Source organism: Microtus oregoni, unplaced genomic scaffold (assembly GCF_018167655.1).
Source record: "Microtus oregoni isolate MIOR12 unplaced genomic scaffold, Mior012 000024F_ref0000369, whole genome shotgun sequence".
Classification (NCBI taxonomy): Eukaryota; Metazoa; Chordata; class Mammalia; order Rodentia; family Cricetidae; genus Microtus; species Microtus oregoni.
Window position 1 is genome coordinate 12,459,142 of NW_024543083.1, and position 25,123 is coordinate 12,484,264.

The window sequence follows — 25,123 nt, forward strand, 5'->3', positions numbered from 1 at the left end:
TTTATGCCCAACTAATTTATCATAGTCATGATACAGTTTTTCAAAAACGACTTTTGTCCATGTAAGTCCATAACCAAATGTAAGTTCCCACAGAAAGAGTTTTCATATTAACTCAGCCAGATGGATGGGAATACCACAGGAGGGTCATGTGCATTTTTTTAAAATAACCTTGACACGAGCTATTTATTTATGTTAACTTATAACCAAGAGAGATAATATATCTAAATGGGAATAGTCATTACGGCATTTTTATCTCTTTTAAAAAAATGTTTCTCAATAATTAAGATAAAAATTTATAAATTTAGATTAAAAGGAGATTAATCTAGATGGCATTAAGCCACTTGAAGTGAAAACTCAGCGAGTTCATTCACAGTGGTTATGAAGAGAGGCCGGACACGTTTCTTAGGAGCAGTGGGCTCCAAACTCTCAGAAGTTTGTCGAAATGGGTTAATGTAAAATTTTAGCTAATAAACTCACCTCAAAATATCAAGTACTATTCAAAGCAAAGATTCAATTCAGAGTCGAACAGCTGCCAATGACACAGAAATCATTTACAAACAATGTTTACCATGTCTCCCTCCAGAGAGGAGATACGGAAATGCCAGGCTGGCACCCACTCATGGATGGAGAACTGTACTCACTGTCTTCTCAAAGCTTGGACCCATCTGACGTTTGTTTTTTGATGGAGAGACAAAATATTCCACAAAAATATTAGAATGAAAATATTTAAAAATCAAACAGTGTTTGAGATAACTTTATACAACAGGATAATTATATAAACTGAAATCTTCCTAGAAATTCGAGGAATTTGGGGTGTAATCTTAAAAAAATATTGACTTGCATATTTCATAAGTTTCTAATAAATAAAAGCCCCCCCTCCCCTTTCAGAGCCCGTGGGTTCTAGAAGATGCAGTGTGTCTGTCAGGCACGAAAGCTCTTGAACAGGATGCTCTGCTGGCTCCTGACAGTGCAAACTGTAAACAACCTGAGAATCTTACATTTCTTTAAAACAGAATGGATCCTATCTAAATGCCATTCACACACGATTTCACAGTAAACACTTGGATAAGAGAGTGAGCAAGCACATGGCACCTTTTGATATAACTGCATCGAGAGGTCACGTGATCTTCCTACAGCCCCCCCCCACGTGTACTCATCAGCTACCAGGTCGAGAGGTCACGTGATCTTCCTACAGCGCCCCCCCCCCCCCCCCCCCCACGTGTACTCATCAGCTACCAGGTCTGCAGTTCTTTGTCAATCACACAGCTGGGATGAAGATGGTGACTAAGGGTGACGGCCCGAGCTGCAGATCCCGTGATCCTTCGGCGCACGTGTCACCGTCCACCCGGAGATGAGAACATGCCGGCAGGGGGAGGAAATGGCTGTTTCCCAGGAAAGGAAGGGGCCTGAAAACACATCTGGCAGACGGTCCTTCCCGCCTTTGGCAGTCAGAGGATGATTTTAACAAAATATTCACTTCCTCACCTCTCACAGAGGTGAATTCCACAGTCGATGCCCGTTTCGAAGCCGGTGACTTAATTATACTCTAAATGTACTGGGCCATTGATTTTATGTCAAATGCTATGTGCATACAACAAACATACGTAAGTATGCACACAAACATATACTTCCCATGAGAACAGGAAATCATGCTTCAACTGGCACCATATTCTATTTCCTAGGCCTATCACATTGTTAGCTGCGAATACAGGGCAAAGCTACAGAGATGGATTGGAAAGGAATTATGAAGGTAAGAAAGGTGAAAATGGGAGGGCAACGCGAATGCACAGCTAGCCAGAGCACTGACGCACATGCTGGCTGTCCAGGCTTTCGAGTCCAAGCCTGTGCTCACACAGGGCAGCCCCCTTATGGGTGAGCACAGGTTCCCATGTGGAAGGTCACAGAACTGCCCCTCCTCATGATCACAAGTCTGTACTATTCACATATACCTATACTTTCATGTGGCACCCAGGAGCGCAGTTTTGGGTTGTGACATGGATTCTGTCAGTAGGAGGAGTATCAGTGCTATATAGGGGTGACAGCCAGCACTAAACAGCAAGTCTCAACCCTTTGCAAAAGAAGTTGGGATTTTGCTTTGTTAAAATTGGAGAAAAGATTGCTGGCTTGAGGGGCTGAGGACACAGTTCAGTGAGCAATAGTACTTGGTTTACAAGCGTGAGAACCCATGCATGCATGAACACACATGTGGACACACACACACGTACACATATACACTCCATGGCTTTAAATTCACTGTTATTACATTAATAACAGATTCTGGGATCCAGATGGGCATGCTGGCAGCTCGGGAGTGGTGGCAGTTACTGCGCTAACATTTTTGCTGATGGCCACAGTCTGCTGATGTGTTGTTTAGATCCAGGTCAACATATACTGAGCAGAAAGACGCTATGCCAAGGTATCGCTGTACGGGGACTGCTTTGAGACTGCTGAAATCGTCTCTCCCCCCACTCTGTGTGTGTGTGTTTTAGTTGTTTCCTTGATTCTCATTAGTGACTACAGACAATGTGGAGGGAACAGAAGAAAACTTCCCGGGCAAGTTTTATGTTCAGTGAGTGCCTAATGCTTTTCCTTGCAAATGACTTTGAGGTGTATATAGAAACATATCAACTATTTTGCCAATTTTAAAGATGCCAAGGGCAGTAGGAGAGATGGCCAAGAGGTCCCTCGGCTTTCTCCCCACTCTTGCATTGCCAGGCGCCTGAGAGTTCCAAGTGCGCCATTCTGACCACAAAGACACAGTGTCCCAGCTTCACATTGTAGGGTAATTCAGCACCGAGTCTCTCATATACCAATAAGGTACTTTCCAAAAATGCAGTCCAAGTTGGCCAGATGTGCCTACACCAGTCAGCAAGCCAGGGCCGTAGGCAGCAATGACATGGAAGGAGAAGTCTGCTGTGCCTGATAAGGGTACGGACAGGGGACTGTGAACCAGGGGACCCTATGTCTGGATAGGGTCTGAGTGCTCTGTGTATCTTTTTTTTTTCTTTTTATGCATTTAATATATTAAAAAGGAACATAGTATAAATGCTGTGGTATAAAGAGGATCCACATTTTTCACAGAATTCTTAAAAACGATTTTATAGTGAACAAGCATCTTGAAACATGGAAGTATTATTAAACAAAATTTCAAAACTATAATCCTTGCAGTTTTTTAATGCCTGGATAGGGTCAGAGTGCTCTGTGTATCTTTTTTTTTTTTAATAACACAGGTTTTTATAAAATGCCCCTTGTTATGTGGTGAGGGCTAATGTTATTCCAGGTCAACTGAGAGGCCCCAGGTCTACCCACTTCTCTGACAAGGACAAAACTCTTAGTGACATTCTGTAAACTGGCTCACGGTGACAGTGAAAGCATGGGAGCTACTCACAAATACCCTCTGGCATGGGTCGCATGGAGCTGTCCACTTGGTGCCGATCTAAAAATGTGAAGTACCTGCCTTCTCAGGATACCTCTTGCACAGAGCCAGGCATCTTCTGGATGACTCTAGGCAAGCCGGAGGCTCTGACCCCTCTGACGCTATGATGCAGACGGCGGGGATCTGTGAGATTAGAATCCTGAAGAGTTGGGGAAGTCAGAGCCTACAGGAGACCCTGCAGCTTTTCCCTCAGCGGAGTAGGGTGAAATGATGTCACAGGGTGGTGCTTAAGGGTCCCTGTGACGCATCCTTCCCTACAAAGCTCAGGGTTCTTTGTGGAATAAAGTGCAGAGGACCGTAAGATCCAAAGATGGTTGATAACATCAAGGAAGCGGTGCTTTCCAGACACAGCAGGGCTGATATGTGTATGAGAACGCAGTGAGATATTGGGATAGCATGAGGTAAGGTCTGTGCAAACAACCGTCAGCCAAAATCCCAGAGAGGGTGTAGGCATGAAATCCCACCAAGAGTTGAAAAGTTATTGGCACCTGACAGCTGCTGAGAGAGGGAGAATCAGTTACTTTTTTAGTGATGTGGCTCCTGTTATGCTGACCCATACCAAGGTAGGCCCCACTCAGGACTAGTGGGGCAACACAAACTGGACTGAATGTGGAGGAGGAGGAGGGGACAGAGGGAGAGAAAGAAGAAGAAACCATTATCGTTTCAAGTCGGGTGGGAGGGAATATGGGATGGTTATAGGTGGGTGAATATGTTCAAAGTACATTGTATGAAATTCCCAGAGAATTAATAAAATTATTGTGGTTTGATTTGGTTTAAGTCTTTGTAGATGGCTTCCTTTCTGGAAACAGATAACTATGTCTTTCTGGTATCATAAAATCCCTCTCTCTCTCTCGCTCTCTCTCTCAAAGTTGTTTTGACTGTGTGAGGCTGTCAGAAGCCCTGGAACTGGAGTTACAGACAGATGTGAGCACTGTGTGGTTACTGAGAATTGAACATGGATGCTCTGGAAGGGCAGCTAGTGTTCTGAACTGGAGTCGTCACTCCAGCCCCAGAGACAGGTCTTGAGGGGTAAATGGGGCTCTGAAGTTTGAGCTGATTACGTGTAACTTGGCAGCACACATACAATGATGAAAACGCACAGCACCGTGCACAGCTGCTCCACAAGTGATGGGCTGAGGGTGGCTTTAGGAAACCGGTGACAACACCCTTAGTTTGCATCTTCATCTGCTTCAGCAATCCTGTCAGCGAGTGACCGAGGGAAGCCAAAGTTCTACAGAAAAGGAACACTTTGGAGAAAGGATGGAGGGGCCTGAGATGTTCAGTTGTGACCCCAAGCCATGGTGGAAATCGTCAGCCACTGGCTGGTGGCACCAGTAGCCTGGGCAGGAGAGGTCTTTTCAGTCTTTGCTCGCCTCCCTGGAGTTTGTGAGTCCTCTTAGAAGGCTGCTGCAGTCCTGACTGGGTACGCCCCTCTGAGTTCCTGTGGCCCTAGGGGCTGCCACACTGTGCCACTCTGTGCTCTGAGATGGTGTCATTTTCCTAGCGCTTTATAACCAGCTTCAAAGTGCCAATTCTCTTCAGGCTTTGAACTAGCCCCTTGCCCTGGCATATGCCACACTGTAAGTGAAGGCCCTCTTTTCATGAGGGATGTGGACTCAATAGTGAGAGGTCCTATCCCCAAGGTATGGATTCACCGACTCCTCCTCCTCCTCCTAACTCATAACCTGTTTTAGCCAGCAATGGTATTTTTACAATAGCACCCATACACATGTGTGTTTGTGTGTGCATTTAGCTTGTTTTGTTTGAGACTAAGCCTCCACGTAGCCCAGGCTGGACTGAACCCTGCAACAGTCCTCCTGCTATAGCCTCCTGGGTGCTGGGATTACAGGCATGTGCTGCCATGCCTTGCTCTGATCCCTACCATTCTTAAATGATTGAAAATATACAAAAAGACTATTTCGTGGGTGTGAAGACAATAAAAGATGTGGAGTGCTGTGCTGTCCAGCTGTTCTGACAGGCCAGGCGCTGCCCAGCGGCTGCTCGATTGCCCATACAGTCATCAAGATTGGGACAGCCCATAGTTCCTCAAGAGAGCCTTGCCGACTCCACCTTTAATCATTTCCATTTCAGAGTCTATGAAAAACAGCCCCTGCCATGTTCTGGGGGGACTGGATGAGGACAGTGTCCATAGCAAAAGCACAGAGGCTGTGCGTCTCCAGGAGGTGGTGCTACCTTCTCCTACATATTTTCAGAGTGCTCTGTCTATTGTCTCCTTCCCTCCATGTCCCACGATCCCCTTGGGATCAGAAGTCCTGATGTGAGTCACCCTTTGCCCAGAAGAGTGCTTCGCTTGGTACTTGGCCTGTCTCTTTGTCCATGTTTCTTCTTGTAAAACATCCTGGTTTGCCTGGAACACTATTGAATGGTTCCAACCTAAACCATATATTAAAGCCTTGAATTGTGCTTTTCCAAACAAATAAAAGATTTTCTCCAAGAGACTAAGTACGAAACTGTAAAGATACTGTTTCATGGTAAACAAATTAATTTACACTTATTAAAAAAAAAACCCGTAAGGAAAGTAGTTAGCAATCTTAAATTGTGTCTATTATATATCAACTTAATCCAGAAAATTCCACAAAGAAAGAATGGTGTCTATTTTCTAAGTAGGGAAACTGGGGTCGAGAGCATAAGTACACACAGCACTGAAGTTAAGGCCTGCCTACTCTCTTCTAGGTGTTCTGAGTAGGGATGTCGGCACTAGTGAACCAAGCATCATTTCTCAGGACTCAGACTCCCTCCCCTACCAACTGTCTGTGCAGAGCACGAGCTCTGGCCTTTCTGGGCCACAGAGCTCTCTAGCAGTTTGTAGGGCCTGTGAGTCCTTTCTAACAACTGTGAGGTTTCAGACGTCTGTTAGAAGGACATGTCTCTGCTGATGGGAAAGTGTGGTTGGCTAATTCCTCATTTATACAAGAAAAGCTGAATTTTGGTTAGAGCTTGGTGGAAATTAAAGAGTTCATGGACCCCGTGATATCTGCCTGTGGACCTTGGGATAAGATTCCCTGTTCTGGTGGCAACTCGGGAGCCACTCTGTTAACAGCATGCATTTAAAAAACATTTAACAAACTGATTCTGAGAATAACAAAATTCACTGTGCAGATTCCAGATTCACCTACAGCTAAAATCCCGACTCTTGCATCCTCCAGATGTCAAGCTTGCCTAATGCGGAGCTGCCTGGGCTTTCTAGAGGCCGATGCTGTCCTTTGAGTCAGTTCACCGGACACTGTGGTTTGCACAGTACCGTTCTCTGGAGCATTAAGTTCTGGTTATGAAGGGAAGTGAGTCTGGACCAACAGAGCCACAGAGCTGGAAGCCTTAGAAGTCAGTACAGCCCTGACTTTTATGGCTAAGGGCTTTAGTGCTTAATTAAAAGGGGAAAGTGATTTGCGGGAGCCCACTGACTGGGACTAATTTAATAATATGTTACAGAACAATGAACCCCCAGCAAACCCCCATACAGTAAAGGAAAGGGTATATGTTCCCTCTAGATATACTTCATCTAAATATCTACCATAACTTAATAGACCATTAATAGGGTCAAAGTATTATAAGTTTTGTTTGTATATTTAACTAGTTATTTTGTTTTAAGGTATAAACATGTAAGTGCTGAGAAACTGATCTTGGTAACACGATTTACACTGGGTTAAAATTATACATGACTTGGCTAATAGTTGAAAAAAATCAAATAATACCAACAGGACTAATACCCTGTTTGTAAAGGCACAGTTTACAAGAGCTGGCTGGTCTTGCTCTTTATATTCTCAGTACCAAAAATAAAGTTCTGATATAGTTGTAGTTTTATTCCTACAGGGAAATTCAGAACCTTTCACTGTGCTTTAAAATTAAAGTGGTTCCCTCACTCTGCGAGCTTAGCCAGCGAATGAGTGGACAGACAACAGAGCCCCGACTTCTCTCTAGGAAATAATTAGGGTGGTGCCTATGACATGCCCAGGGGCCTTGTGGCTGGTCCTTGTTCCCAGAAGGCTTCTGCAATGCACAATCCTTCGGAGCAGCAAGCACTATGCTCTGATTTTTCCTGTTGCCTGGCTAGTGACCCCCTACAGGAAGATAGTGGGTGAGCCAGGGGGCGGAGCGGCTGGCTGCACATGTCTGGCTGCTCTTATCAACTTATCATATAAGGGAAGGAAAGTGATTGATTCGGATACTGACACTGTAGACTCAGGGTAGAAACAAAGAGTCTGTGCAGACCTCTGGAGTGAGCAGAGCTGCTCCTTCCTCGGCAGGACAGTTCCCCGTGTGCCGGGGAGAAGAGGAGAGCCAGCACTGGGAGAGAAGCTGCTTCAGGAACGGGAGGAGAAGGCTCTCACTGATGGACTTGTTCATGCAGCACAGCCCTGTGCTCTAGACAGCAGGCGAGGGCTCAGGACGCATACGTGCCTGCAAGTTTGCTGAGCTCACAGTTTAAAACCCAAGGAGAGAAAGAATGTGGCAGATTGTTTTCCTAACTTTTGGCTGTGATCTTGTCTTGGCCTCAGCCTACAATAACTTTCGGAAGAGCGTGGACAGCACAGGGAGAAGACAATACCAGGTCCAGAACGGGCCCTGCAGCTACACATTCTTGCTGCCAGAGACCGACAGCTGCCGATCTTCCTCCAGCCCCTACATGTCCAACGCTGTGCAGAGGGACGCACCCCTCGACTACGACGACTCTGTACAGAGGCTGCAGGTGCTGGAGAACATTCTAGAGAACAACACACAGTGGCTGATGAAGGTAGGAAGGTGGGCTGGCTCTGCTGGGCAACAACTATCAGCCCTGTTTTTGTTTTTGTTTTTTAATCAGGGACAGGGGCTATGAAAACAGGCTGCAAGCATCCTTGAGTCAAGGATGGTTTCTTTTGTGCTGTCCTGGAGTAAAGCAGTCACAGGGTGAAGAGCAATAAAGGGGCTCTCTGAAAAGAATGCCAGAATCTGTTCAGAAAAGTCCCCGAGCTTAGGAATCTTTATTAGCCGAGCAGAGGAAGTGTGCCTCTCTGCAGAGCCGCACGCCGCTATGTTTGAGTAGCTGGGGCTAAGTGACACCCATTACCAGGATCCTCTCAGCGGGTTGTACCCATGTGAGGGAGGCCGTGAACAAGACAGCATGGAGCCAGGAAAAACGTGACAATCATGTTAATTACGGATACTTAACGGATGGAGTCAAGTGCTTTACCAATTTCCTGAATTTCTTTACAAAAATAGATTATGACTCTTGGTAAAAGAGAGGAAATTAAAGAAAGCCAACCTCATGTCCTCCGAGTCTCAGGGCTGTGCCGTGCCGGGGTTGCCATCTGGAAACAGGGCTGTATTTCTCAAGTGTCCCGGAGATACTGCAGCCCCGCTCAGTCCCAGAGACAGGCTGTGTGCTTGTCCCCACGTGGGGCTGTTATGCTCAAACCATGCTGGGCTGAGGGGGTCTGTCAGTTTGTTCTCGGGGCTGCAACGATCTCTCTGTTTCATGGCCTTTTTATAGAGCGTAACCAAAATAAGACATTGAAAGGTCTGTTTTGCTTTCACAAATGATTGTTTTCTACAAAACCTCAAATGACCCTGGAGTTTTCTTTATGTGAACCATATGTATTCCACAGGAAGTTTAAACAAAGCATGTAGATAGTAGATGAATCGTTAAACGCTATGACAATGACATCATATGCTTACAAGGTAATTATTTAAAGTCATATAAATCTTTTAAAAGTTGGTGGACTTCCAGTCAATACTTCTTCCCAGAAAAGCACAATTTATTTTTCTCAGACTTCTCCATAAACTCTTGCTTTGACACTTCTCTTAATCTGAGGATAGAGCTGGGGTCCCAGTCTGTGTTTTTCATGTACACCTCAACTTTCTGAAGTGGACAAGCTTTTGCTGGAAGCCAGAATCTAAATGAATGAGTGTTGCCAGCCCTAGCTTTGTGGAGGTAGGGGAGTCGTTCAAACCAAAGAACAGAAAACAAAAACTGCCCAGGCAACAGGCAACACAATGAAAAATACCCTCGGTGTCACTATTGTTTTCCTGGGCGATTTCTTCAGCTTCTGTACTTTCCAAAAGTCAGACACCTGAACACTGACCTTTACTGTGTGTGACGATGCATGTTCCGATGTCTGGGGTAGCGAGGGACCGCAGATATCTGCTTATCTTTTTGGCTTTCTTTGGGAACTCTCACGCTCACTTTCAGGGACCGTCCACATCTACTGTGGTACCAGGGATATTGGCAAGCGGAGCTCCACAGAGGGAGGAAGGCACATCCTTCTAGTAAACACTCTAATCTGACGACTACCAAGTCCTCTGCTAAGATAAACAGTCACCGAATGGGGGGAAAAGCGTTTTGCCAAGGGCGACACAGCTCAAGGCTCAGCAGAGCCCCAGCTATGTACGCTTGGGTTTGTGCTTCACACGCAGGAAAACCACCCCCATTGTGGCGCTTTGCAAAGCTGAGAGAACAGGAGGAGGAATGCCAAGTGAGGTGGCCACAATCTCCTCCTTCCTGGGGTCTATTAGCAAATATTTGAACAGTAGCACGGTGGCATCTCAAAAGCTCTTCTTTTATGGTTTAGCTAACTGTCACAGAGGGACTGCCACAGGCTTATCTGCTCATCAGTAGGCACCTGCTCTGTCAGCACCTGTTCCTACTCTGAGCAGTGCACCTGAGAAAGGCAATTTGCCAGCTCCTTCACTAGGTTTATGGGCTCCAGCCCTGGAAACAAAAACAAAAAGTAAACATGAAACACACTCGGAATGATTAAACCCACTCCCTGCTTGTTTTTTTTCTCCTCCGTGTTTTGGCACCTGCAATAATAAACACCGCTTTTCTCTGAGGGAAGAAAATAACGTCTAATGGAACCACAGATAAGCCTGACAACTGAAAAAGCAACAACATGACCAACACCTATTTATAGATTATCACAGAAAGAAAAGGCATAATTTGGTTTCATTGTTTTACGTGTTTTCTCTTGAGCTGTTTTTAAAAAGGTTTCCTTATTTCCTTGCCCTCCCTGATCTACACACAAAACTCACCAGCTTTTTCGGAGTTTCAAAACCTTGTTCGGAAGGAAAATAATGGCACAGTTTTGGTGAGTTTGGCAGGTGAATAGTATTTCAATTTCTGAGCACTAAGCACAGCCCAAGGAGTTCAAGCTAAGAAAGCTCCAGGAACACCATCAAAAGAGCCCTTGCTGCCTCTTTAATCTGTCATGCAAAGGAAGTGTCAGCCTTCTGAATGAATGTGGGGGGAGCACAGGAGCGGAACAATACAGGGGAAGGCTCACTCTCCATGGTGTGGTTAAGCGGGATAAGATAAACTCTTGATTGCCAGACCCCTTCCTACCAGGTGATCAACCAGTAGGACAGACCTCTGTCCGTGATTTCAAACACATTTTATACAGACTCTCGGCTTACAGACACGCATTGTACTCCGGTAGGTCAACACATTTTTTTTTCCCCAACAAGAGGAAATATGGAAAGGAAATAAACAACTATTTCACGCTACTGAAAGCCATATATTTTATAAACAGCTATGAACCCTGCAGCCACTTTAAGACAGAACGACTTGAAAAACACAGCTAACGCTTATTAGCTTGATGTAAACATTTCCTCTGCCACCGGCCTCCCAGTGCTGGTTTTTAAACAACGCGATACAATCCAGGAAAGGCAATCCTTTTCTTTCTTTTAATGCGACAATAAGATATCCTCGAAGAAAGGTCTGGAAACTGCAATTCATCAGTCCAATGTAGGGGGACCAAGGAAGTTACGTTCCTAGAAACGTAATTGTTGCTGTTGGGAAAACAAATGACAAGGGGTTTGCAGAGGAGCTCAGAACCTCAGGAGCTTCGTGTGTGTGTGTGTGTGTGTGTGTGTGTGTGTGTGTGTGTGTGAGAGAGAGAGAGAGAGAGAGAGAGAGAGAGAGAGAGAGAGAGATAAAGCATAGCATTCTTTATCTGTATATTAAAGAACACAGAACCTGGTTCATTATGGGAAAGATGCCTTCCCGTCTTCTGTGACACGGTCAACGTGCTGCCCAGCAGCCTGGAGGTGAGCCGCTGTACCCCCAGGAATTATATGCTCAATTTGGAAATATGCATATGATTAGGAACATTTTTTTTGTTTCATTTAGAGAAGCTGATTGAGCCACCTACTTAAGATCTCAGGGAAACAACTGATAGGGTTACGGTCATTATAGTTAGCGTCGTCACTTAGGGGCATGGGCTGAGAGGGTGGTGTGTTTGAAGAGTGCAGGTACAGTGTAACTTCTCACTATAGCAGTGTGCTGTCACAGCAAGCATGTACCTGGCACAGAACATGCCAACTCTTCATGGTGCATAAGGATGATACATGTTTGCTATACATGGATATGGAATTTATTTACTGTAGTCAGGTGGGCTCTACCTGTCAAACAAGGTCACTGGACGTGCTGGATTAACTAAGTATCACCCTATGGAGCTGATTAGCCTGAAGGGCTTTGAGCTAAGGCATGACTTCCTTCATGCCTCACTTCCTGTTGAGACAGGAGACAATACATTCAGTTTCAATGCTGATATTGGAAAGCCCATTTGACCTGAATTAAAATGGTCTATACAGCTAATAGATACGTTGTAATTAAGAAGTTCACCTGTAAGCTAGTCATTCTATCTGAAAGCTGACAAGGATACTGAGGCCCATGGTGCTTATTTTGTTCAATGCATAAAATAACTGATCAAGGCTGGAGAGAAGGCTCAGTTGCTGACCTATTTGCCACACAAGCACGACAGTCCCTGAACCCACGTGAAAACTAGGCATGGCATAATGCATCCGGGACTCCAGCATCTGGAGGGCAGTGCAGACACTGGCATCATGCATCTGGGACTCCAGCATGTGCTGGGCAGTGCAAAGACAGAAGACACCCTGGAGTTCTCTAGTTTAGCTGAATTGGTGAGATCCAGGTTCAGTGAGACTTTGAGTCATAAGAGACTAAGAAAGACATTTGACATTTGTCCCTGGCTTCCATTTGTCTACACAAACTTCTACCACATGCACACACTCCTAAATTTTCTAAATTTGTATTTAAAAAGACAAGTTAAAACCAATCCTATCACCATATAGACAATTTAAAAAAATAAAAAATATTAAGAAAGATATAGGCAAAGTTAAAGTCAAAAGTGCATGCCTTTAATCTCAGTACTTGGGAGACAGTGGTAGGTAGATCTCTGAGTTCTAGGCCAGCCTGGTCTATGTACTGAGTTCTAGGATAGCCAGGACTACATAGTGAGACCCTGTTTAACAGCAACAACAACAAAGACAAAAACCAAAAAAGGAAAGTCAGACTGTGAAAATGAGAGCAGGGGAAAGTAGGCTTCCTCAGAGGCAGGCAGATGCCTGTGGGTTCAAGGCCAGCATGGTCTACAAGACCTAGTTCCAGGACAGGCTCCAAAGCTACAGGGAAACCCTGTCTTGAAAAACCAAACAACAACAACAACAACAACAAAAAACACGTACCTTTCCTTACCAAAAAGACTGGTATTATACCCTGGCCAGAATATTTCTTGGCTTACCAGGTGACAAGAAAACAGGCTGAAAAAAAAAATTGGAGGAAAATAACAAAAATGAGGTGTGAGGTAAAGAAACATCTGAGTTAAAGCCCAGTGTGTATGGTAGCAAGGAGTAGGGGAAGGAGGACCACTCGTGATGGAGTCAAGGAGTAGGAGAAGGAGGACCACCTGTGATGGAGTCAAGGAGTAGAATAAGAAGGATCACCCATGATGGAGTCAAGGAGTAGGAGAAGGAGGACCACCCATGATGGAGTCAAGGAGTAGGAGAAGGAGGATCACCTGTGATGGAGTCAAGGAGTAGGGGAAGGAGGACCACCTGTGATGGAGTCAAGGAGTAGGAGAAGGAGGACCACCCATGATGGAGTCAAGGAGTAGGAGAAGAAGGACCACTCATGATGGAGTCAAGGAGTAGGAGAAGGAGGACCACCTGTGATGGAGTCAAGGAGTAGGGGAAGGAGGACCACCCATGATGGAGTCAAGGAGCAGGGAAAGGAGGACCACCTGTGATGGAGTCAAGGAGTAGGAGAAGGAGGACCACCTGTGATGGAGTCAAGGAGTAGGACAAGAAGGATCACCCGTGATGGAGTCAAGGAGTAGGAGAAGGAGGATCACCTGTGATGGAGTCAAGGAGTAGGGGAAGGAGGACCACCTGTGATGGAGTCAAGGAGTAGGAGAAGGAGGACCACCCATGATGGAGTCAAGGAGTAGGAGAAGGAGGATCACCTGTGATGGAGTCAAGGAGTAGGGGAAGGAGGACCACCTGTGATGGAGTCAAGGAGTAGGACAAGAAGGATCACCCGTGATGGAGTCAAGGAGTAGGAGGAGGACCACCCGTGATGAAGTCAAGGAGTAGGAGAAGGAGGACCACCCATGATGGAGTCAAGGAGTAGGAGAAGAAGGACCACTCGTGATGGAGTCAAGGAGTAGGAGAAGGAGGACCACCTGTGATGGAGTCAAGGAGTAGGGGAAGGAGGACCACCCATGATGGAGTCAAGGAGCAGGGGAAGGAGGACCACCTGTGATGGAGTCAAGGAGTAGGAGAAGGAGGACCACCTGTGATGGAGTCAAGGAGTAGGGGAAGGAGGAGCACCCATGATGGAGTCAAGGAGCAGGGGAAGGAGGACCACCTGCGATGGAGTCAAGGAGTAGGAGAAGGAGGACCACCTGTGATGGAGTCAAGGAGTAGGAGAAGAAGGATCACCTGTGATGGAGTCAAGGAGTAGGAGAAGGAGGGCCACCTGTGATGGAGTCAAGGAGTAGGGGAAGGAGGACTACCCGTGATGGAGTCAAGGAGTAGGGGAAGGAGGACCACCCATGATGGAGTCAAGGAGTAGGGGAAGGAGGACCACCCATGATGGAGTCAAGGAGTAGGGGAAGGAGGACCACCCATGATGGAGTCAAGGAGTAGGGGAAGGAGGACCACCTGAGATGGAATCAAGGTAAGAGAGGACTGAGGTGGATTGAGCACCTGGATTAAAGCCCAGTGTGCATAGGGACATGAGGACAGGAAAGGCGAGAGAGAGTGGAGGGGCTGACAGCTATGAGAGGGACAGATGGAGGTACTTTGTATCTTTCCATAACTGCCCATGAAATGAGCAGAGAATGGGCTAGCCTGGGGACTTCCTGAGCTGCGATCGAGGCTAAGTATGCAATGGATCACGAGCAGACTATTACTAAATCATAGATCAAACTTGGAAATTTTTTTCTAATACTTTATGATAATGACAAAGTGCCCTCTGCCTTCGTGACAGTGTGTGTGTGTGTGTGTGTGTGTGTGTGTGTGTGTGTGTGTGCATACACTTGAGTGCACTTGTGTGACTATCTGCTCTGTAGGACTGACAATTCAAAATCAGGCTTTGTTAAGCAAGCACAAAGACTTGCTCTAGTTAAACAGGACTGAGCTAAACATTGCCAGTTTTCTCCTGTCTTCTCCTGACGGGAAGGAACCTCTTACATAGAGCAGTGGCCCCCAACCTTCCTAATACTGAGGCCCTTTCATATAGTTTCTCATGTTGCATTGACCCCCAATCACAAAATTATTTTCGTTGCGATTTCATAACTGTGATTTTGTTACTGCTATGAACTATAATACAAATATCTCTGATTTCCAATGGTCTTAGGCAGACCCTGCGAAAGGGTCATTTGATCTCCGAAGGGGTCATGACCCACAGGTTGAGAACCACTGCTCTAGCGTCTTTTCTATGATATAAAAAAAATCCACCCAGCTCCAACCAGGCTTTTATCTCAGAAGCAGTAGCAGTAACAGGAGGTATAGGAAGACATGCTTGGCACAAGCTCACTTTAAAGTTCCCTATAACCCTACCCAGGCATGGGGTGTGAAATCTCCCACAAACTTGGAAACTAGCTTATATGTGGGTTGGAGAGCACCATGCTCTGTGTGGGTCAGAGGTCAAGAGGGGCTCACGGAGAGGAAGAGTGTGTAGTCCTCCCTCCTCTGACTGCAGGGGAACCTGCCTCAGCTGGCGAGATGCCAGGCAGGGCAGAGAGGGGCATATGAATATGGATTTGGACAGAGGTGCCATGGTTTTTCTACGCTTGCTGACGTGAGTGAGTGAATACCATCATCAATTTGGAGGTATTTCTTGTTCATGGTCGGAGCCACTCAGGGTCATTTGTTTGTTCAAAAAATATTGACTGAGGGGTCCAAGTATCCAGAAAGTGTTCGCTCTGTGTGCTAGGGTAAGTGGAGGGGGAGAAGACTGCTTGGGAATGTGGCCTGGAGGGAACTGTGAAGTCAGACCTGTGCCACTCAGAGGGATGAACAGACGTCTGGAGAAAGGAGCCTCAGGGCAGGGACCAGGGGCGTTGACGGTGTGTGAAGGCAATGTAAATTGGTCACTGAAAAGAAACTTATTATAAAATGAAAATCACAACTATTTCTGAATGGACATGTTTCATGTTTGGAAATGGCCAATGCACACTACCTCTCAAGTTCAAAGCCAAGCTTGGGCTATCTGAAACATAGCTTCCAAAAAGGCCATTCAACACATCAATGTCAAATAAATGTCTAGAGACAAATATTTTAAAGTAAGTGGAATGAAGGATAACGTTTATATACAGCCAGACTCGCCAATAATTTAACTTCTAGTTAGAGATGAAAGGGAAGTGACCTGAAAGGGTCAGCAACCTGGCCCACATCCAGAGTCAGTAACATATGCACATCTCCCACTCAGCTGACCCGGCGGAGTGGACAATGCTCTCATCGGGCAGGCAGGTGGGACTTCCCTTTCCTAGCAAGGACGGTGGCGGAACTACTAAAAGGGAGAGAAGGCATCGGGTCATACTTTCTACACTTAGCAGTGGCAGGAAATTCTACTTTGTCCAAGCTGTAAAAGCAAGGACTATGTCTGATAACCCAGAGAAAGTGCGTGTGCAAAGCCGTGGGAATTACACGCAGATCCAGGCCCTTTCTACAAGTGCATGGAAGACAAAATCCTGGATTCCACAGTACACGCTGTGAATGACCCACAATTATGTTTTAGGAAGCATCATTTATCCTTCTCCTACCTGGACTCTCTCCCAGCTAGCATCCTTAGCATGGCCAGGACTAAAGATGGCTGGACACCAGCAATGTCTGCATATTTAAGATGGGATACAACCAAGTGATGAAAATAAGATAAAAACAGTTAAAACATGGGTAATGTTGTAAGATAAAAGTTTTACCAGTTTAATGGGATAAAAGTGACTGTTTCATGCATAGTTTGAAAAAAAGGAACAGGCCTTGCCTCCTCCACTTAAACTCTAGGTCTTTAAATGGTTATTTTAATTAGATCTTTCCCTATGAAATTACCTAACTTTCACATCCTAATGCAAGCCTGTACCAGATGGCAAAAGATGTGAACCTACAAAACTCTGAGAAGTGGACCCAATGATTCCCTCAGGACCACTCCTCCAAAATTAAGAATTATTATCTTTGCAATCCAAGGAGACTCAAGTACAGGGTGCTCCCAATGTCCTGTCCCCACCAGGTTTCTCAGAAGGCAATTTTCCTGCCTCAGATTCTAGCTCAGTTCTCCCTTTGGACAACATTGCATAACCTTGGAATCAATTTGACAATGCAAAGAAATATTAAACTAATATTCAATGTTTTTTAAGAAATGCAACCAAAAACTAAATTTAAAATATAATCATTCATCTAAAAATATAGTTTTTATGGAAATATATTTTATCTTTTATAGAAAATAGAGAATTCTTAAAAAAAAAGAAAATGGAGACTTCTTAAGTGATGAGATACTAAGATACAGGTCTTGGAAATGTATTGTTTTATCACGCTAACCAAGTCTCACAGAGAAAGAGGAATGTCTGTATGTTGACTATTTGTCCCTGGCCTTTGGGAGGAGGACATTTGTAAGGCATTAGAGGAAGCAAACATCCTGGCTTCCCCATCCATTTTTTCACATTCCATCAAGAACAACTGGGCATGTGTGGATACCTCTTCCGCTCACCAACGTGCTTGTTTGATGGGAGTGGCTCAGTTTTACCGGATGGCTTGGTCTGGTCATCAGTCTGGCCATGAGGCCCACAATTCATATTGCACCGTCTGAGGAGAATTTCTGAGCCTTCCAGCACACATGTCTGCCCCTTCACAATGACTATTCTTGCAAACTCTTAAGAGGAAGGCTAAGCCTGGCTTTAGACTCACGTCTGGTTAGTTTTATTGTTGGTTGGTTGGTTTGGTATTGGGAATTAGACCCAGAGCCTTGGGCATGCCAGGCAGAGCCTCTCTCTCTACATCTGAGCCACGTCCCCAACCCTGGGCTCACCTCTTTATGCTATCAATGCACAACATCCCACTGAACTCGCCACAAACTGAAGATTTCTATTTTGGCAGCCTACAGAGTATCTTGGGAGTAACGCTCAACAAGAAAAAGGGGGAAACATGTCATGAAATTGTCTGCTCATGGATTTACAGCAAGGAGCCACCCTTTTCAGCATCACGTGCTGGGCTGTATGACATTTGAAAGGCCTTTAGTATAAAGTCCAACTTTCTGTTCCAAGATGTACTGGAGAGGGAGCTGGGAAGCTGCCACCCACTCTGGCTGAGGGGCCTCTGGGCTGTCAAGACCACCAACCAGAAGAAAAAGAGTTGAAAACATTAAGATTGTTTCAGACAATTTGTTTCTGGCCAGAGCCAGCCTCAGGAATTTTGCCAAACTCAAGGAATGGGAGGTAAGGGGGTGGGTGGGAAAACAGCACTTTGATGTTCATCCAGGGTATGGAAGAGAGGCATTCTATGAGAGAGAGAGGTGTCTAGGTGTGTGTATATAACGTTTATGCATTGTGCCCATGTTATTCTATGATTTGCTTGGGGGTTACTTCCTTGGGTTGTCTGAGTTTGCACATTTACTTAACCACAAAACAAACCATTAGAAGACTGTGACACAAGCGGGCTAAGTTCACTGGTTTAACCTGAAGGTGTAAAGTCAGATATTTTCACTGGCCCTCTCTTGGTGTGTGTGTGTGTGTGTGTGTGTGTGTGTGTGTGAGTGTGTGTGTATGTGCGCGTGCGCATGCTTGGCAGTTCCAGGATCACAGTTGAGAGAGCAGAGATGGAAGCAGAGAATCCCCAGCTATGGTGTACACAGCCTCCCTCATTATCAATATCCCACACTGGACGGGAAGAGCGGCTAAAGTGGTCAACCAGTGCTGGCATGTTTATCAGCCACAATCCGTGGTGGAATCCTGAGTTCACCCTGTGGTTTTATCGTGACATTTCTGTGTTGTTCTGGCATTTCATACAAAATGCCTCCAATGCCCCTAAAATACTCAGTGCCTTAACTACCCTTCCCCTCAGGAGTCCCCCACAGTCCCAGTCTCTCCCGCCTCCTCAGGTGTCCCTTCAGAATACCATGGACCTAGAGTCACACACAAAGTCCTTCAGAGTAGCATAGCTTCTTTTGCTTACTCAGCGGTATTTCAAGAGCAGGATTATCTGCTCAGTATCTGCTTAGTCACCCCTTGCTTCTCTCAGCTAAGTGCGCTGGCTAAAACCAAGACTGGACCTTCAGGAATGCGATAGGCTTTCTTATGTTAACAGTGGTGAGAGCTCACAGAACAGTCACGTGTTCCCAACAAGAGAGTGGGAGCACCGGAAAAGGTCAGAGGCTGTACACGCAACAAACTGCCACCGTTAGGGATTTACTAACGATATCAGATCAGAGCCACACTTAACAAGATCTCTATAAGAACTTACATGATTTAAAGGTTTTGGTTCTGTCCAGCTTCTACGCTGTCTAAGGTAGGACCAGAGGGTGAATCTCTGTCCTTACCTACCCATGTACCTTTCAACACTGAACAGGAGGACCATGAGCGTATGTGTGCAGTGACTTCTTTCTGCCTATCACCTGATGAAGGGTCTCTTTGGAAATGGGTTTGCTGACAGTTGCCTACTACCTGACATCTTCCTCCCACCTGCCGTTTCCTTCTTGGCTTCTGTTGCACTCACAGATCCCACAGCCCATTACAATGGCTACTTCTTTTTAAATGCATTTTTTTAAATCACTTCAGGCTTTGGTAGTTTGTCTGCAAGCAGGAGGGGGTGTCTCAGTATGCTTTGTTGTTCAACAAAGTCAGAACCAAATCAGTGTTAACCACCTTCCAGACAGGGGTCCGTGGCTCACCGGTCAACCTGCTTGTCTGACTGGACAAGACACAAAATTACTCATAGGTAGTGCTCCCTCTGATTTCTCTCTGGACTTCTGAAGGCATTTTCCTGCTATTAAACTTGTAGAGTCAACAGATGATATCAATCTTTGGGGTATCTACTAGATAATGATAAACATTAGTCTGAAGATAGCTGGAGTCTTGAGTTTTATTAGACTATCTAGTCTTTGGAATCTTGAGCACTTATTAGATACAGATGGAGTTTTAAAATTCCCTGAACAAACTGGGCTCTTTAACGGGAAAGTCTGATGCAAAAATGTTGCTACAGAGACTACATTTTGCTGAGTGACATAAAACCATCAAATTCCAACCACAAGCTAATTATCTGTTTAACATTTGTGGTATGTTTGTGAAATTCCTTATTATTTTTAACTACGAAGGAACAGAGTCAATTTTCCTTTTAAAAACCTTACTTGACCTTAATAAAGGGTTAACAAGAATTTCTGACAAGTATAATTTTAACTACATTGGACAGTGAAATGTTCTCCAAAGTGATGATAGTTGGGACAAAAACATATTAGTTAAAAATGAGGACTAATCAGAACTATTCCCTGAGGTAATAGCTGTTCATCCTATAATGTGTAGCCAACTTTAGGCCATGCTAAATATGGTTCCCTCTGGATGGGTGATGATGACAAATCTCTACCTGCTTCTCCTTTGAACTGCACAGCTTTAAATATGTCATGTGAAACCACAGATCTCTATGTCTTGTTTATTTATTTATTTATTTATTTGAGACAATGTTTCTCTGCAGTTTTGAAGCCTGTCCTGGAACTTGCTCTTTAGACCAGGCTGGCCTCGAACTCACAGGGATCCACCTGCCTCTGCCTCCCGAGTGCTGGAATTAAAGGCATGTGCCACCACTGCCCGGCTGTCAAGTTCATCTTACACCATATAAGGGAAGTGCTCTCTTCCCAGGAATTCAGGAGAGACTCCATTCAGGGGACAGTGGAAGGGATAGTAGAGCTGGTTTTGTCACCTAAGAGCTTCCTATAGAAGGCAGATTTTCAATAGCCTCAGAGAGCTGTTCTCTACTTCCTCTGGGGCCCTCAGGACACACCGTAGACGTCACTTTGTTCCCTAACCCTGCCATTATGTCACTGCACACAGCTGTCACGATGAATGAGGAAGACACCAGGGAGGAGAAGCAGGGGATCCAGTCTGGTAGAGTGCTTGGCTGTTAATACAGATATGAGAAGGTGTCCTGCTGCGGGAGGGATAGGCGCTGTAAGGCAGGCGCTTACTGCCACGTGGGAGCATATGGAACCCTGCAGGCAGTGCTGTCCCACTTCCCTCAAGCTCTGCTTTCCACAGTACCCCGCTGAGAAGCAGAGCTCTGAGACCCATGGGATTTAACTTCCATGTAACTCAGTCAGAGTTCACAATGCAAGCTGCGCCCCTGGCCATAGGACCCATGTGTGGAAAGATCTGAAGACAAGAGGACAGGTGAGGTTTTCAGGGATAGGGAGGTTTCATGTACACGTAGGTTATGAAGACGGAAAGGCCACTCTGAAAGCATTGTTAAGCTAGACTGGGAGAGCAAGTCAGGCCCCACTGCCCCTGCTCCCCATCCCACCATTGACCCACCGGATGAGGTTTCGAGTTATTCTCATCCGGTCTGCTGGCTCAGCTGCCTTAGATTCTGGCCTATGTTGTATTATGAAACTCAGTTCAGTTTTCAGGGAGTAAATTATACAGCCTGCAGTCCACTCATGCCGAGCACATAATTTGATGAACATACTCTCACATGTTTGTGTAATGACACCCCAGCCCGGCACATGGAGGGGGTCCAGCATAGCTGATGGCTTGTGTCCCCCTTGCTGCTTGGGTCCTCTCTGCTCAACGCTAATCTTTATTTTGCTACCAAATATAGGTTTATATAACCATGTTTTGAATTTCATATAACTGGAGCAGTACAGTCTATATTCTGCTCAGTGGTTTTATTTTTTCAATGACTCATTCATGCTGTTGCATGCATTGACATGTGCTCCCACGGTTACTGGCGAGTGACTTGTTATATAGCACAACTTTGAGCTCAGGTGGATGTGTGCTCCTTTATGGAAGTCAATACTTCTCTGCTGGCCAAACCCATGTGCTATACCTTACACTGTTATCTTTGGAGTATATAATGCTAGAATGACTTAAAAGCAGTCTGGCGTGAATTCCAAGATCAACTTATTTTCTAATGAAATCCGCCATTCAGAGCCCATGCTGAGTAGTGGTCCTTGGCATTCATTCTTGAGGTGCTCAGGGAGAACTCTGAAGTGAGAGATTATTTTCATGGATTTAAGTACAGATATAATAAATTTCCCCAAGGTTATGGTCAGAGGTTAGGACAGAGCCAATGGAGGACTCAAGAGATGGGAAAATGAGGTGGGGATGGGAGGAAGAGACCTGGTGTCCACTGGGATCAGGTGCTACCGCCTGGCCCCTGCCACCTTTCTTTCCCATCATGGGGGGAAGTACTGGCATACACAAGTTTTCCAAAGCAGAGCTTGCATCTGTGAGCTCTGGGAGGTCTTTCCAGATAGCACAGCTCTCCGACAGGTGTGCTCACTGAATGCAGCTCACACCAGCTCTTCTAGAGCTTGCTTCCAGAGCAGTTACTAGGATCACACAAATGCACAAGAAAGGTGTCGTGAGAACAGAGTTCCTTGGCGGGGATCGGCTCATGTGGGGCTCCTGGCTGCTGGGGATAATGACAGGGAAGAGGATTCACATCCCAACTCCTAGTTTTCTATTGTCATTCTGAAGGCACTTGCTCTCTTAGTAAGGACTTTGCCCTCAAAGGCAATGCAAGTCATAGAGACTGAGGGATTAGGAATGACAAAAGATCCTGGTGGGTCTGCACCTACCAGCTAGAAAATACTAGAACACAGAAAAAGTGCTGGGGGCACACCTTCACTTCAGCTCTAACTTTGGCCTTGTAAGTCAGGATTCCAAGGAACCAAATACTCAGAATGTGGACCCCAACAAGCGGTCAAAACTCCAGGGTAGATCCTTCCATCGGGAGACACAGTAAGCTGCAGAGCTGCAAGGTCAAAGCTGGCACCCACACTTCTTAAATTTGAAACTAAATTCCTGGAGTCAAGGGAAGCTGTCAGAGACCTGTACCACTGATAAAATTTGGGTCAGGACCAGATCACAGGATAACCACAGCGAGTTTTGGTTTAAAAATGGGGCAAGATGATTCATCTTTTGATTAAAACAAACAGATCTAAGAATATGAAGAAAACTTCTGTTATTGCTGTCTTCTGTGCTTGTCCCTCATTCCCACCAAATGAGCCAGGTAGGGTGGGCTGTGAGTGACCTGTGGTGCTAATGTCACCATTGCTTAGAAAAAGAAGTGCATTCAGATGGTCTCGGTGATACCAACACAAGCCCCGCAAAGAAGTAGCAGACAGGGCCAGCTGCCCTGCAATTCAGAGTGGTACTGAGGTCCCTAATCTCATTGTTAAGTACAACACAGCTCTTAGAATTCACCCCCCCCCCCCCCTTTACTTTGTGAGTAAAAATCTAAGCACGCAGAAGAAAAGTCAGTTCTGAATGGCATGCTTTTTATAACTCATGGCCGTGGAGTGAAAGGGGACGGGAATTTTCCACTAGCTTCCATTTGAACAGCCGTGCATGCAAGGCAAGAGGGCTGGGGAGGGAGGGCAGACCTCCAGAATTGCAATTAATTATGGGAAAGTGATTCAAGGACTGTGTAGTTTCACCACAAGCGTTTGGAGAATCATGCTGAAGCTTTGCGTCCAATATGGCTGTGGTCCTGAGGTCAATTCAGCTTTTCTGCATAACTCAGAGTTCCACAATTGTTCACCCACAAACGAGTGAGGACAGGACACGTGCAAACTATAAATCCTAAGCAGCAATGGGTAAGGCCACCCCTTGAAAGCTGATGCCCATGCTGTACGTCTACCTACCACCCAAGCGAACCGGCCCAAGGGCGAGCACAGCATCCCACGGCACCAGCACACTGCTCTGAGAACACACTACCAAGTCCTCGATGCTTGGAAAAGCTCTTACCTAAAGAGGACAGAGCCTGCCAATGGACTCGCAAGGAACATGATTGCTGTTTTCATCTTTATTTTTACTTTTCGAGAAAGGGTTTCTCTGTGTAGCCTTGGCTGTCCTGAAACTGGCTTTTTAGTTCAGGTTGGCTTTGAACTCACAGAGATCCTTCTGCCTCTGCCCCCAAGAAGTTAGAAAAATACTGAAGTCTAAGGCTTTTGCTAAAGTCTAAGATGACTCAATAGTTCAGTTTTATGTTTCTAGTTTTCCAACCAGCATGTAGATAGCAACTAAAGGCAATATCTTAATTGGGATATTCAAGGAAAGGGGAGGGAGGAGTGGGATTCCATTACACCAAAGATGAGGCTCTGTGCAATACACTCCCAATTTCCTCAGTCCCTGGCACCCAAAGTATCTCATTGGTAACCGTTACTGTTTTTCACAGCATCTGTAGGTTGAAAGGAATACCTAAGAGATGAACTGACTGATATATTAGGTCCAAATACTTAAATAGTAACTTTATTAAAACATAATTGCACATAACCTGTAAGAAATAAATGATGTTTTGTTAAGGTTTTTTTTTTTTTTTTTGAGATAAAGTATTGCTATGTAGCCCAGGTTGGCTTCACACTTGTCTCAGCCTTCTGAGAGGATTTGTTTCTTAAGCATGAATGGAGTGGACATAGCCTATAGCCTATAGGCACTGCACAGCTTCTTTGGAGTCAAAGTGGATACTGCCTCTGTATGTTCTGGTCCATCTTCTTTCCTGCAGGCTTGCTTTCTGCAACAGTACCACCAGAAACTCAGCTTTGCAGAAGGACAATTAGACCTTATAACGGAGGGGCCCAGAACACAGGTTCTTCCAACAGTTAGAGTTGAATGTAGTGGGTTTTCCTTGACTATTTTCATCTCCCCTCCATGGTGTTATCTGTTTGTAGGAAAGGCATTCTGGCTGCCTTACTGTGTACTTTTGAATTTGCTAATTTGTTTAACTTGATTTTGGAATGCTAACCTACTACAGTAAGCTGCTTCCCTTTCCTCCTCCTCCTCCTCCTCCTCCTCCTCCTCCTCCTCCTCCTCCTCCTATTCAAAGAAAGTTCTCCTAGAGCCCAGGCTATCCTTAAACTCATTATGTAGTGGGAGGATGACCACAAACCTGTGAGACTTCCACCTGTGCCAGGATTACGGGTGTTGGTAACCATGACCAGCTTATGCGCTGCGAGGGACTGAACCCAGAGCCTCACGCACACCAGGAAGCATTGTAACAACTGAGCTCCGTGACCAGCTCTGCAGTATTTCTATGCAGTTTTCCCAACGAGGAAAACTGAAGCTTCATGGAGAGCTTCAAAATGCTGGTCCAGTCAGAAGTACAGGTAGAGCTGAGCTGGGATTCGCCTTTCCTGCAGAGGTACCCACAGGACAGCTTCCAACAGGTGCAACCACAACCCTAGCCACA

General features: G+C 45.5%; 2 protein-coding genes across 4 annotated transcripts in view; one reads left to right on the forward strand and one right to left on the reverse strand.

The window, feature by feature from the left end:
- Nucleotides 1-25,123, reverse strand: part of Mcph1 (microcephalin 1) — a 204,082-nt gene that overhangs the window by 54,572 nt on the left and 124,387 nt on the right. The window lies entirely within an intron of this gene.
- The window catches only part of Angpt2 (angiopoietin 2), a 53,123-nt gene continuing 35,625 nt past the window's right edge, over nucleotides 7,626-25,123 (forward strand). The window contains exon 1 of the mRNA XM_041673788.1: nucleotides 7,626-8,189. Coding sequence (XP_041529722.1) covers nucleotides 7,902-8,189 — 288 coding nt within the window. The 5' untranslated portion in view covers nucleotides 7,626-7,901. The remainder of the gene's footprint in view (nucleotides 8,190-25,123) is intronic.